The 15,161-nt window shown below is 39.3% G+C and overlaps 1 protein-coding gene across 1 annotated transcript in view; it reads left to right on the top strand.

Annotated features, from left to right (window-relative positions):
• Positions 1 to 15,161, top strand: part of C4H1orf21 (chromosome 4 C1orf21 homolog) — a 216,821-nt gene that overhangs the window by 181,002 nt on the left and 20,658 nt on the right. The window contains exon 4 of the mRNA XM_058539888.1: positions 8,655 to 8,731. Coding sequence (XP_058395871.1) covers positions 8,655 to 8,731 — 77 coding nt within the window. The remainder of the gene's footprint in view (positions 1 to 8,654; positions 8,732 to 15,161) is intronic.

The raw sequence follows: 15,161 nt of genomic DNA, 5'->3' as shown, positions 1-15,161 counted from the left end.
ACAATGAATGTGAGAAAAAAAGATTGTGCCTGTAAGAAAAACTAGATCATTTAATGTTTTGCTTTTAGCTTTGACATTTGCGATTTCTCAACTTAGTGAGGAAAACTTGTCAAGATTTTGGTTCATCACGGCAAAAGTTTAGCAATTCTGCACAAATGGTGGCTTTTTAGTTGTTAAAATATTAAAGACATCATGGATGATTTCTTGTTCTAATATTTTGTTAATTTTGATCAAATATGCTTTTATTTTTCTGGCTATATTTTTACGCACCGGAAGAATCTAACGTAAAGCATGTTCATTTTGTGCCAATCAGCTCTTAAATGCAATCTTTTAGGGACCATAGTCTATTGATAGTTGAATTCTTAAAATCTTTGGTCTTGTTATTATGGATCACAGTGAATACGATTCACATTCCCACATGTTTTGTTTTGTTTGATGGTTGGAGAGGAGAAGTAAGAAACAGAAAAATCAAAGGATGTGTGGGTGTTGGTGGATATGGATGTGGGTGCAGGTTTCTGGGCTATAAACCACAGATTTTGCCTCTATTCTATCTTACTGTGTCCAGGTGGCGTTTAACATAACTTACTAATGCTTATCCGCTGCAGTCAGCTAGCCAAGAAGTTTCAGCTTTGTTTTGAAGTCTGAACTCTCAACGGCATTTTGGCCCAATTTAAACTTTCAATAATTAAGTTTTTTCCATATTTCTATAAATCACACATAATTTAGTACAAATAAGATACTTGACAAAAGTTACACATCAGGTTATTCAGAAAGGAAGATCACTATGATTAATGTTAGGTAGTTCAAGAAAGAAAGAATACATACTCTTTTTTAAATTAGCGTTGTAGTAGTCATTAGGGCTATTTATAAATATTCCAATTGTGCTCCTTCCAAGCATGTAGTGGGATTGGACCTTCTCCACTCTCTTGAATTTTGGTCCTGTGACAGGCTTTGGCCAAGTAAACATGAGCACTTAACTTTTGCTCAACTCTAGTCTTCTCTCCCCGCCATGGTGGTTATGAGAGCACATGTGGACCTGGGACCTGCGTTAGCCTGAGTCCCTGAGTGATGAGGATGAGCCTCCTGCCAGCCTGCACTGGACATGTAGCATGTGCAAGACATAAACTTGTATTTTATTAAACTACTGATATTGGGGGTGGTTTTTTACTGCAGCATAACCTACCCTATGCTTACTGATACAAGCATCTTGGGCAAAAATTGAGTGTGGTTCTTCCAAATTAGTTAGTTCTCTGAGTGTGTATGTAATACTTTGAAACTTGGAGATACATCATCTTGTTGAAAATATCCTTAACTTATAATTCTTAGTGTAATTTATAACAACATTATAGCTTGTTTCTTTTAATTATTGACCTTGTGACTTAATGACTTTGTTCTGAGTTTGGTGGTATACAATTAAATCTGTCCTGAGCAATTTCTTACTCTTTACTTTTTAAAGATTCTTTTAAATGTTTCCAATCTACCTTGAGAAGCAATTATATGAAAAATACTAGGTGCTTTAAAACTGATTTTCCCCATTTAACATTTGTTTATATCAACATTTGTTGATATAAAATGAGGTACATGGCTATATTTTAATTTATAGAAAAAGAATTTCCATAAAGCTGAGACTTTCCATGCCAATTTGATCATGACTAAATAATTCTAACAAAATACTAATAATTCTAATAATCTCCTTGGACAGGTAATTATAATGGAAGTGTTGACTTCACGTGATTATAATGATACTGGTGGGCACGAGTCAACAGTTGCATCTGGCAGCTTGGGCCTTGCCATTTGTTAACATCCAGAAATTCTGGTAGAGTGAATGTGGCTCACTGATCACCATCATTCAGAAAACAAGATAAAATTCTTTTATATTTGAAGGAAGCGGGTCCTATCTCATGTTAATACTACTTGAGAAATCACATATAAAATATCAAATGAGATTGTTTTCTTAGCGAGTACATACTATGGGTTGTTGCCCAAAAGCTGGAACCATTACTCCTTTATTTTATAGCTGAACGTGTTCCTATTTGAAAAATATGTGTGCGTAGCCCCCAAACAAATTCCTAATTCTAGGTAATTAAAGTATTTACCTTTTCTAGTTTTCAGGTACTTTCTGAAATGCAGTGGTTCAAGTGCACACACACACACAGTTTGTGTAGGGGAAACCCTTTGAGAGTTCCTATTTAGTGCTTTGGTGTCTTGTCTTTGTGTCGGTCCCTCATTAGCAGTCCCAACTATTACTCCAACTCCCATTCCTTTTCTCTAGGCCTCCAGCTTCCTGCGTCCATCTGGCCCCTGGGATTTCTTTATAAGACAGAATTTCCTACTGCTGGACCCCAAAGAAGAAAATTAGATTCTTGCCCACATTTCCAACCCAGAGCCAACTCAGGGAACCTCGCAGAACAGCAGCTGCCTAAGTCTCTCAGACTCAGTGGGACAACACGGGCAAAGAGTGATAGGGGAAGAGAAGTTCCCTCCCTCGCCAACAGGGAGGGTGCCTTCTGTCAGCTTCCTGAACGCATTGTGTTGCTGCCTTCAGAATTAAGGAGGTGAAGTTGGAAGGAATTTTTTAAAGAAGCTGTCAGTTTCTCTTGGTATTCTGACTTTCCCTTTGGGAGATGCCACCCAGAGATTAGGAAGCAGCAGCATTAATACAGTTGATTTGACTGTCTCCAGCATCAGAGAAACTAAGAAGGGAATGATAGGTTTACTCCAGACACTGACAAGTGTATTCTCTTTTAAAGAAATAAAATTATTCCAAGCAAGGGAGAAAGTTGTTTGATTTGCTATTTAAATACACCTGTTACTACCCGACGTTAGTATGCAAACACTTGAGAAATGAAGGCTTTTTTCCAACTGATAGAGCCCCTAAATATAAAACAGTTAAAGGGGTTGCTGCTCTGGTGGGCCTCTCTATTGACCCTCGCGGCAGCTCTGCAGAACCCCAGAGCTCAGTCTGAAAACTGCTCTGAGGAAGGCCGACTGGGGGAATCCTAAGCACGAAGGTATCTTTTCTCTGAAATAGAAGCTCGCAAACTTTTTTGAATTAAGAGTCACCTAGGACTCTTGTTTAAAGTGCAGATTCCTGGGCCTCAATCCCAAAGACTCACACTCAGGAAGTCTTGAGTGTGGCCTGGGAATCTGTATTTTAACGAGCATCCCAGAGGATTCTGATGCCAATAGGGATGGATCATGAAAAACACTGCTCTACAAGCTGCCTGCTGAGGGCCTTTTCAGCGGCTTCACCTTAGTTCCACTTGGTACCAGTTTATTTTAGGTACTTAGTTTATAAGCGTCAAGTACCATTAAAATAGTTTTTTCTTGGGGGCTGGCCCGGTGGCGCAAGCAGTTAAGTGCGCGCGCTCCGCTGAGGCGGCCCGGGGTTCGCTGGTTCGGATCCCGGGCGCGCACCGACGCACTGCTTGGTAAGCCATGCTGTGGCGGCGTCCCATATAAAGTGGAGGAAGATGGGCACCGATGTTAGCCCAGGGCCGTCTTCCTCAGCAAAAAAAAGAGGAGGATTGGCGTATGTTAGCTCAGGGCTGATCTCCTCACAAAAAAAAAAAAAAAAAATAGTTTTTTCTTGCCCAGGGAAACAATATCTTAGTTACCTCTTCTGTCATCTCCCAGTTTAATACTCTGTTCCTGTTCCTGGAGCACCCCAGACGTGGCGTGGCTCTCAGCCCTCTCTGTTGGGTCTGCTCCATCTGAGGCTCCCATCAGCCTCGTCCTTCCTCCAGCCCTTCTTGGTTTTGTTTGTTTGCTTGTTTCCATTTTTTTTTTTTTTTTAAGGCAGATCTCTTTAAACCTTCCCTTCCCCAAAAAACAAACCCAAAGTAGAAGTTAAATAATGGTTCTGAGCAAATATAAAACTGACTTCTGGATGCAAATACAGCTAACCAGTAAGCATATAAATGTTCTCATGTAGCAAGGTGCTAAGTGTTCTGGAGGATACAAAGAAGTAAAAGAACAAATCCAAATAAGTTATGTTTTTAAAATAAAGCCCACGATGAGACACCACCACTTGAACAGCAATAATTGAAAAGACAATACCAAGTATTGGTAGGGATACAGAGCAGCTAGAACCATCATGCAGTGCTGGTGGGAATGCAAAATGGTGCACCCACTTTGGAAAACAGTTTGGTGATATCTTAAATAACTAAACATAAACTTACTGTATAATCTAGCAATTCCACTCCTAGGAATCTACCCAAGAGAAATGGAAATATATGTTCACTGAAAGACTTGTGTGTGACTGTTCATAGCAGCATTATTCATAATAGCCACAAACTGAAAACACTCCAATGTCCATCAAGTGATGAATGGATAAACAAAACGTGGCATATCCATACATTGGAATATTATTTAGCAATTAAAATAAATGAAATACTGACATATTCTAAAATATGGATGAACCTCAAAAACATTATGCTAAGTGAAAAATGCCAGGCACAAAAGGCTGTCTATTATAAGATTCCATTTATATGAATCTAGAAAAGGCAAATTTGTAGAGACAGAAAGCAGATCTGTGGTTGCCTGGGGCTACAGATGAGACCAGGGAATAACTACAGATAGGTTTGAGGCAACTTTGGGAGATAGAACTGTTCTAAAAGTGGATTGTGGTGATAATTGCACAGCTCTCTAAATTTACTAAAATCATTTAATTATACGTTTATAATGAGGAAATTTTATGGAATATAAATTTTACCTCAATAAGATGGGTAATTTTTTTTAAATAAGGCATACAGCATAGTTAAATAATTGATAATTCTCATCTGTGCAAAAGAGATAGACGCTGTAGTCAGTGTGGCCTGCAGACCCAAGGGGTCCCAGGGACAATCTCAGGGAGTCCTCGAGGTCATTTTCCTAATAATACTAAGAAACTATTTGCCTTTTTTGCCATGTTGACGTTTGCACAGATGGTGCAAAAACAACAATAGGTGAAACTGCCAGTGCTTTAGGCAGTGGCACCAGAGCTTGTCAGTAGTCATTGTGGGGCCGGCCCCGTGGCTTAGCGGTTAAGTGCGCACGCTCCGCTGCTGGCGGCCAGGGTTTGGATCCCGGGCGCGCACCGACGCACCGCTTCTCCGGCCATGCTGAGGCCGCGTCCCACATACAGCAACTAGAAGGATGTGCAACTATGACATACAACTGTCTACTGGGGCTTTGGGGGAAAAATAAATAAAAGTATAAAAAAAAAAATAGTCATTGTGTTCCACACCACCACGCACTCATAGTGGAAGAATACATTCCGTATTCACTTCAGAATGTCCTTGATGAAGCAGTAAAAATTATTCTAATTTTATTAAATCTTGTGCCTGGGTGCATGTGTTTTGGGGGGTTTTTTGGTAAGGAAGATTGGCCCTGAGCTAACATTTGTGCCAGTCTTCCTCCACTTTGTACGTGGGACGCCACCACAGCATGGCTTGATGAGCAGTGTGTAACAGGTGCATGCCCGGGATCCGAACCCATAAACCCCGGCCGCCAGAGCGGAGCACGCAAACTTAACTGCTACGCCACCGGGCCAGTCCCTGGGTGCATATGTTTTTAATAGTCTATTTGATGAAATGGGAAATAGGCGTAGAGTGTTTCTTCTGCGTACCCAAGTCAGAGGGTTATCTCAAGGAAAAGAACTTCAGCAGCTGACTGAGTTGCAGGCTGAACTAGCAGTTGTTTTTATGGAGCACCAACTCTACTTTGGAAAAAAATGCCTGACAGACAAATTATGGAGATGCAGACGGGTATTTTGCAAACATTTTCTCAAAAATGAATGAAGAGACGCTCTCACTTCAAAGAAAACAATGGGCAGTATTTGCTGCCAGTCGTCAAATTCAAACTTTAGGCCAAAATTAGAATTTTGGAAAACGTGATACCACCATGAGCTTGACGGCTTCTGTCAAGATTTTTCTGACGAGATTGGTGGCGATTTTAACAGATGTGATTTTTTCATATTGTATAATGAAATGTGTCAAAATTTGGAGAATTTAGGTAAAGGGGTCTTGATACTAAAAAGTTTGGGCACTGCTGGCCTAGTGGCTAATAGCGTGGACTCTGGGGCCATTCTGCGTGGGTTCAAATCCCAAATCCCATATTACTTACATGATCTTAGGTAAGTGCTTCACCTCTCTATGCCTCAGCTTCCTCATCTATGAAATGGGGACAATAATGGTACCTAGCTCAGAGAGCTATAGTGGGCATAAAAAGGAGTTAATGTATGTAAATATTTGGCAACATTAAAATGAGTTGATAGGGCCAGCCCCGTGGCTTGGCAGTTAAGTGCGCGCGCTCTGCTACTGGCAGCCTGGGTTCGGATCCCAGGTGCGCACCGACGCACCGCTTCTCCCGCCATGCTGAGGCCACGTCCCACATACAGCAGCTAGAAGGATGTGCAGCTATGACATAGAACTATCTACTGGGGCTTTGGGGAAAAAAAGGAGGAGGATTGGCAATAGATGTTAGCTCAGAGCCGATCTTCCTCAGCAAAAAGAGGAGGATTAGCATGGATGTTAGCTCAGGGCTGATCTTCCTCACAAAAGAAAAAAATGAGTTAATATATGTAAATTCCTTAGAATAGTGCCTGACTTACAGTAAGTGCTCAGTGAGTTATTATTGAACTTGGTAAGTGGTAATTTGTAAAAACAAATGCATTATAAATATATACTAGAAATCTCTGTGTAATTATATATATATATTTTTGTAACTGGGTAATCTGAAGTTGCTTTTCCTCCCTTTCCCCCTGCCTCCCCTTTGGTCCTCTCACTTCCTGGAAGTGCTCACCTGTGCGTGATGCACTGGGGGTTGACTTGTTCTCTCCTGGGCAGGAGTGCCCTGCCCATCCATTGAGTCCTTGTTGTTTGGGGGGTTCACAATGTGTTTTTAAGGAAGATTTGGTGAGGCAATGTAATTATGAAAGGTACAATTTAAAAACAGGATACAATTTATATCATTTATAGTCTTAGAATTAGAAGCCACTTTCCTGCCTCAGCAATGTTTAAAATTATAGTGTGTCATTTAAGCTCAAAGACTTTGGGAAATTATGTGAATAGAGCAAAAGTATAAGGTTCTGTCATATCAAATATGTCCATTTTTAATGCTTAATCCAAGTGGACAGAAAGTTTAAGGGAAAAAATGACTAATTTGGGAACCTACCTCTTCAGTCTTGCAGAGAGACTCCATTTGAGCTATTTTTATCTCTGTTCAAAAGAAGTTCATCATTTGTTGACATTGATCTTTCATGCTACCCGGATTTGATGAGCACCTCCCAAAAAGTGCCAAGCGCCTAGCCAGGCACTGTGGCCCTGATGGTAGAGAGGACATGGCCCTGCCCTCCTGGAGTGAGTGCATTAGAGTTTCCTAATTTCTCCCACCTGCTTTGTAAAAAATAAGGTAGCTCATCTGTTTCTCCCTGACTACATCAGCAGAGGGAACAGCATATATTTTATACTTTTTAAATGTTCATGAAAACATTCTTAAGTTTATCGTGAGATAAAGAAGGTTAGATAGACTGCAAAAGAATTATAATGACTGTTTCTTTTCCCAGAAGATCACAAACAAAATTACCCTATATTTTGGAGTACTCATGTTAAATAGATAAGCTCATGTTTCATGGTAAATAATAAACAACCATAGCGTATAAGTCATTGGAGTTTCACCGACTGAAATGGCTTCTGCTGTCCTAGGAAATATATGAACTCTTGAAAGAGTTCATTTGGGGACCATCTGTTTTATGTGCCATCCCATAACACTCTGCCTGTGGTGAGAATGGTGGGTCGACCCACAGGAGTGTTTATTGCTTGTCCTAGCCTGGGTCTTTAATTATTGTCATACCTCAGATTCCTTGAGTGTGTATAGTCATCTGTTAAATAGGTTTAGAATAGTCTTTCCTTTCATTTTAGGGGTATGTTTTGAGAGCAAATTATAAAGCACCTTGAATATTTTTTTAAAGATAATGTTGTAAAACTACAGAGCCATAGTATTAATGAGATAGTGTGCTTACTGATGGACTTGTATTTTAAGATTTGAGAGTGTTTCTCTCCCATGTGGCTGGTATACTGGGAATAAAAAATCAGATCAGGCCAAAAACCAAAGAAGTGCTTCTTGAATACAGACTAGTATTGAATTTTATTAATGCAATTAAATTCAATCCCAATATTTGTTGCAGATGGAAAATATTAGTTATTTTTAGTCATGTTGCTGTCCCTGTCACCCTGTCACTGCTAGGGCCTTGTGCAAACTTTATGTCTCAATAACTATAGTTGTCTTTTACACATAAAATGCACTGAAGTCAGTTAACCTGGGCAAGTAAACAGTGGCTGTGATTTTGCGACACTAGAATCTTCTGTTCTTTGATTCTCTTACTATTTTCAGTAACTCCACCCAAAAATCAAATATTAGTTGCACATAGTTTTCTGAAAAGAATCATAGCTATTATAAAGCTGATTCCTCTTTTCATGACAATGGTCCCTGTTAAAGTGTTTGGTGGTTCTACCTGTACTATGTAACATTTTTGCAAGGACTTTTGTCCTTGTGAAGTAACCAACTGTGGAGGGTCCCAAACAAAGCTGACATTTCTGTGATGAAAATTCATGCTGTTGTTAAATTGCTGATTCTCATCTTGTCTTTGACATGTGTGTGTTTATGTGTTTCAGGAAAAAAGTGCCAGTTCAAATGTAAGACTTAAAACTAATAAAGAGATTCCGGGATTAGTTCATCAACCCAGAGCAAAGTAAGTTCTAGTTCCTATTTTTCTAATATTATTTTTAAAGCTAAAAATGTTTTCAGAGAGAGCTCCATTTTGCCTACCAAATAATCGAGACTTATTATAAACCTCCAGTAACTGAGACACTGTGGTTTGGTCTAATGGAACAGAATAGAGAGACCAAAAACAGACTCATCATATAGGACAGAGCTGTCATTTCAGATCAGTTGGAATAAAATAAAGGAGAATATCTTTATGACCGTGGGGTAGGGAAGAATTTTGAATAAGTTACAAAGGATGCAAATCTTAAGGAAAATCATTAATTAATATGACTGCATTAAAATTTAGAACTTCTGTTTATCAAAATATACTGTAGGAGAGTAAAAGGCCACAAAATCATGGAATGTATTTACAACACATGTATTGACAACAGATGAGTTTCAAGAATATATAAAATAATTCTACAAATCACTAAGTAAAAGACAGAGAACTCATAGAAAGATAGGCTAAGGACATGAACAACCATTTGGCTGAAGAGGAAACATGAATAGCTAAAATATATAAAAACTACAATTTCGTACCACAAGATTGGCAAAAACTTAGAAATCTGATAATACAAAAGGTTGACCAGGATGTGGAACAACAGGCATTCTTAACCCCTGCTGGTGGGAATATAAATTGGTACAATTACTTTGGAAAACAGTTTGCATTATCTAGTAAAATTGTACCTAGGCTCGCATACCTTACCCCCACAGCAACTCCTCTCAGTTGTATACGCTAGAGAAAGTCTTGAACCGTGTGCCAGCAGACTTATTTTGAAATGTCCATAGCAACATTGTTTATGTGAGCTCTTAAAACTCTAATGACCATCAAAAATATAATGGATAACAAAAATGTGGCATATTCTTATGATGGGAATACTATATACCAGTGAAAATGAATGACCTATAGCTACACATATCAAGATGAAGGAATCTCATGAATGTAAGGTTGCAGCAGTCAAGTAAGTAGTAGTACTGGCCTACATATAGCTTCATTCATGTAAAGTTCAGAAACAGGCAGAACTAAGCAACATATTATATATATATATGTATATGGTAAAACAATAAAGGCAAGCAAGGAAATGAAAAGGCATTAAATTCAGAACAGTGGTTCTTTCTGACTGGTTGGAAGACAGTGGGACCAGAGGTTCTATTTCTTAATCTGAGGGGTGATTACATGGATGTCTCTTTAATTATTATTATTTAAAAATGTACAAATAACATTATATGTTTTCTTTTCGATGTGTTACGTGTTTCATAATTAAAAAGTTAAAGGACAAAAGAGTGGTTTTCTAGATTGTTCTAGAACTGAATCTACCTTGGCAATAAAATGCACTTTGTGTGACTTTGAAGCTCCTCCGCTTTCTTCAAAGAGGCTCTGTTATCCCAGAGGATACAAATCTCTTCTGTGCCATTCCACCTAAATATGAACAGATTCCCTGAGGGTGCTGTTCACACTAGAACATTTGACACAGTCACCCCCACCCCAAAATAAATCTGACTATTACATAAATGTAATAGTAGCCTCCTAAATCAAAATCATAAGCAGAAGTAGTTGTGTTATTTCTGGTTCTTCCCAGGAAATTGAGACAAAAATAACCTAGTTCATAATCACTTTAACCTGGCTCAATGTCTTAGAATTGCTGCAGCCATGGCCACCATGATATGGCAGTTAGGACTCTTCAGGGGTGGTGAATGAGCTCATGGGTTTAATTTTTTATTTTCAAAGGAAACTAGACCTTTTAAAATCCACTTATCATTTACAATGTCAGTATAATGGTACAGCCGATTTTTGCACCCTTAGGTAAATGTTATGCTGTAATCACAACCTCCGTAGTCCACTTCACTGGGAATCACTTTTATCTACACTCATTTTATTTGCCTTTGGGAACAACAGATATCTGATCACACAGCCAAATCATTTTTTCATCCAAGCCCTTTGATATATGCTATTTCTAAATGCTTCCCTTTCTGAATTCTAAGGAGAGAGACTATATTAAAAAAGAACTATAAAAGTTCTTTTTTCCTTTAGAGCAAATCCTTATTTAAGGTGACGCTGAAACAGCACGCCTTACAGACTGGCATGTGCTGAAGCTTTCAGAGAAGTTGACTAAATTGGTTCATGTGTTTACATTAAAATTATGAAGAAAATCCTCTGTTTTCTACACAGCAGCATGTTCGTGTGCGTGTGTGTGTGTGTGTGTATGTGTGTGTGTGTGTCTATGTGTCTATTTTAAACTGTGAGTCAGAACATTGAGTTCCTGGAATTCAACTAAGAAATCTTTCTGGAGGGCCAAGAGAAGAGTTTTACTTTTCCAACTTGCTGACATAGAGGATCAAGGAAACTATTATTTATTATGCAGTTACATAAAATAAGATGAGATTTTTTTCTCATAAGTGGAAGGACAATTCCATACCAGATAATAACAGATTTATTAATAATAAGGGCAGATAATCCTCACACCTTCATTTGATGCAACACGTAGAGCATATTCATACTGACTTTATGGTCTCAGGCAAGTGACCTAATGTTTCTGAGCTTCAGTTTTCTCAAAAAAAAGTGGAGGTGAAAAATCCTGTCTTATAGGGTTAAATGACATAATGTATGCCCAGTGCTTATCACTGTGTCTGATGCTTGGTAAGAACAATTAGAAACAATCCAAATGCCCTTTAACAGGAAATTGGGTAAAATGAACTACTCTATATTCACACCGTGGCATATTAGCAGTTTTAAAATGAATGCCCTGCAGCAATGCACAGCCCCGGATGACCCTAGTGATGTAGTGCTAGAAGACATGAGTTAAGTCCTGCAAGATTACATAGAGCATGATGCACTCTTTGTAAAGTTAAAAACAATTAAAATGAATCACCTGCTTTTAAAGCCCGTACAGAGATGCAGTAAAGCGAGGGTATGATGGTTCCTTGAGTTGAGGAGACACACACATGGCTGGGAAGTGAGTTAGCGCTAGGTTGTCCTCAAGGTCCTAGCTTTCGGTTTTTGTTTTGGTTTCATGGGTGCTTATTATACTATTATTTTTAAAAAAACAAAATAATTAACTAAATAAAAGCGAGCCGTGCGTGAACTACTGTCACGATGGAACATGTGTCATGATGGAAGGATTAGAATTAACTCACTTCCCTGAGGTCCAGTTGAAAAATAATAATGATAATCATGAAGAAATAACTTTGTTCTGGCCAAGATTTGCCAGAACCCACTGAGTAATTGAATTTCATTTTCGCAGGTGAAGTATTAGGGAATTAGGACCTTGCCTTCTCATACTTTTGCAGCTTAGGTTTTTATTATTTGGAAACTTTCTTTTAGTCACTAAAAATGAAAGCCATGTGTCTTTCAGCTCTAAATCCCATTTTGCCCACCTTTCATTCGTTTGATTACTTGTCATTAAGGTTTTGTAGTGTTGTCATCTCTAGTCTCATGAAGCTGAGAAGTCACAGAAAGAAGAGCCTTTGATAGCTCGGTTAACTCACAAGAGCTTTGGCAGCGCCAACTGGGGGCCATGAGAAGGGCTCCAGGGGAGCGTTGTGTTTTCCAAGGTTGAATATAGTTATAAGAAAGAAATGGGAATTACTGAAATTGTTAAGCTTTATTAGTTAAATCAAGTGCCAACATACAGGCTTTTACAAAAGATTTTTAGATCTAATTAATTTTAGCATCAAATATTCATACTTTATAAACTAAGTCATAAACAATTCAATTATCCCTTTCTTTATCTTGAGGAAAGATAGAAAAGCCAGTGTGCTTTTTCTCCTCCTCTCTCCCCCCTCACAATCATCAAATTGTGCATCAGAAATGATTTAAGAATCGAGTTGTTTCCTTGACCTAGGGACTGTTTTTCACAGTGCAGTTTGTACTCTTGAAGGTAAAAACTAGAATTAATGCCACTGTGTTGATAGTTTCCACATGAGAAGAGGGCATTCACGTTTATCTAAGCAGGAGTCAGTTGATGTGGGTAATTTATTTCATCAGAGTAGAAGTTCTGTCTCTGCCCCTGTTGAAGAGATTTCAGGGCTTCTCTCTGAAGCCAACCCATGGAGAGCAGCGGAGTAAACCTCATACTTTCAGGTCACACTATCCCTAAGATGATGCACAGGTAACAAGGACCTCGTGTGGGCGTTTGCTCCACCTGGCAGTGTCTGCCGCACTCCAGGGACATCGGAGTTTATCTGAAAGAGCTCATTTAGGGCATCACGATTCGATAATAAATAAGTGACCCTTCCATTCAGTCTTCTTTGTGTAACACAGTCCACATACTGTATTTCAAGATGGCAAAATAGTGAAATAGTCTGGTGAGTGACTCTTCTCGGTAGGTTTTGAAATGAGGCAGAGGCAGGCAGGGATGTTCTAATGCTCTTAGACGAAGAAGAAGCAGGCAGCATTTCTGTATCAGCGTGGGATGATGGTAGAGATGCACCGGATTGAAAGCCAGTTGTCTACATTTGGTTAGAATTGTTTCTCAAAGGGCACATGTGAAAATGAAAATGGTAGTTTACTTCCTGACCATTGTACCCTCTACCCCAGAGTAAGATTAATATTCAGTTCAGGATTCAGATAGGGTTGAAAATACACTGTCTTGTCTGATTAATTCTAGGTTGGGTGGCTTTTGCTCAGTTTGCTTTAGTCAAGGAATACCTTTTTTTAAAAGGTTATAAAGTATGCAGTTAAACTACACAAAACTGACACCACTGAGGTTTTGTGCTTGCTTTACCATATATGCATCCTGAGGTTCTCACCATCACCTTTGGTCTCGGGGTCCTGATGTGGACCCCTGAGCCTGTGCATTCTTGATCACAGAGATGGCAAGACACATTTGTAGAGTCACTTTTACTTAAGACTTCCCCTCTTGTCCTTCTCGTGTGCGTATGTGTGCATACTAACCCACGTCCCTGTTTTCGTGTTGTGGTTATTTCAATAAAGGAGTTAATGAAAGTTGGGAACAATCATGGAAATGTTAGCACTGGGAGGGACCTCAGAGACCGGCCCACTGGTTTTATGGATGAGGAATCTGAGGCCTGCACTTCACTCATGCCAACAAGCTGTGCCGCCTCTGTGAGGGGTCATGAATCCCATAAATTTAAATAGAGACTGCTTGGTCAATTAATTAAATATGTACTGCCCTCCTGTTATATGCAAGGCAATGTATGCTAAAAATGCTAACCCAAAAGTTTCCACAATGAACATCAGATCCTAAAAATGCCATTTTTATGAGGTCTCTTGGAATTTCCTAGGGAAACTATATATATTATGATATATATATCTTCATGCCTTTCCTTTCTGGGACCCAGAGAGAGCTGTCCAGCAATCTCATCTGCTGAGAGCTTGGCCAAGAACAGGAAGGACGCCCAAAAAGTGTTTGAGCAGCCATAGTGGGTGCCAGTATATTCCTGTTCCCCACTCGCAAGAAATCCTCCAGACTCTCCCTGGGAACCTGTTTGTACTAACTTTAGACACAGCTCTAAGAAACTTGGCAGTGCTGTTTCTAAGCATAGAGTGGAAGCAGCAACTGGGAAGAAAACTGAAGGTGAACTAATACCCTCCCTGACAAGAAGAGATGAGAGAAAAAGCTTAAGAACAGGTAAAGAACAAAAGCCTGGAGTTTAAGGCCATTTTCCTTAAAGAGAGCCAGCTCTACCTTATCTTAGAGGCTCCGGGGACATCCCGGTATTACAGAAGAGTATTATGATTTAAGATCATGGGAGTGGCCATTAGTCATTTAGATAAAGTTAAGTAATGTCTGTGATTCTCTATTAAAGAGGATACGGTTTAGAAAGGTTTGCATCCAAAGTGGCTCAAATAAAAAATGTTTTGGCACTTAAAGAAGTAAAACCATAAAGAATCTGGGAAAACTCAACAATGCAAAAGGCTTTTCTGCCCAGCTGGAGAAAAAGAAGAGACTGTTTAATATATTCTTATTATCCCAGATTCTAACCTGCCATAACAGGACATGTACTTTATTTCAATGATCATATAAAGGATGGGGAAAATTACGTTAGATGTGAAAGTGCCTTATAACCGCGAAAGCTGATGACTGGTATCAGATATTTTCATTGTTTTCCTTTTATATCTGAGCTGATGTCATTGTGCTCCCAGATTTTATGTCTTGGTTTTACATACAGGGGAAAACCTCTTTTGAACCCCATTATCTGTCATGAGAGGACTGAAGACTTTGGAGTCATTTGCCCCCCTCTCTGTGGCCCCTAAAGGATGAGGCATAATGCTAAGGAATATGTCAGGTAGGGGCTCACTGCACTTAAACTTGAAGGGGCCCCCAACACACCCCCACCCCCACTCCTAGCCACTACAACCAACAGACACTAACAGTAACTAAAGGAAATGCAGTGCAACGTGACTCTCACCCCAGCATCTTTAGCTTCCTTGGAACACCCACAACTATTTGCTA

This window comes from Diceros bicornis, chromosome 4 (genome assembly GCF_020826845.1).
Source record: "Diceros bicornis minor isolate mBicDic1 chromosome 4, mDicBic1.mat.cur, whole genome shotgun sequence".
Lineage (NCBI taxonomy): Eukaryota > Metazoa > Chordata > Mammalia > Perissodactyla > Rhinocerotidae > Diceros > Diceros bicornis.
This window is presented reverse-complemented; position numbering and strand designations above follow the sequence as displayed.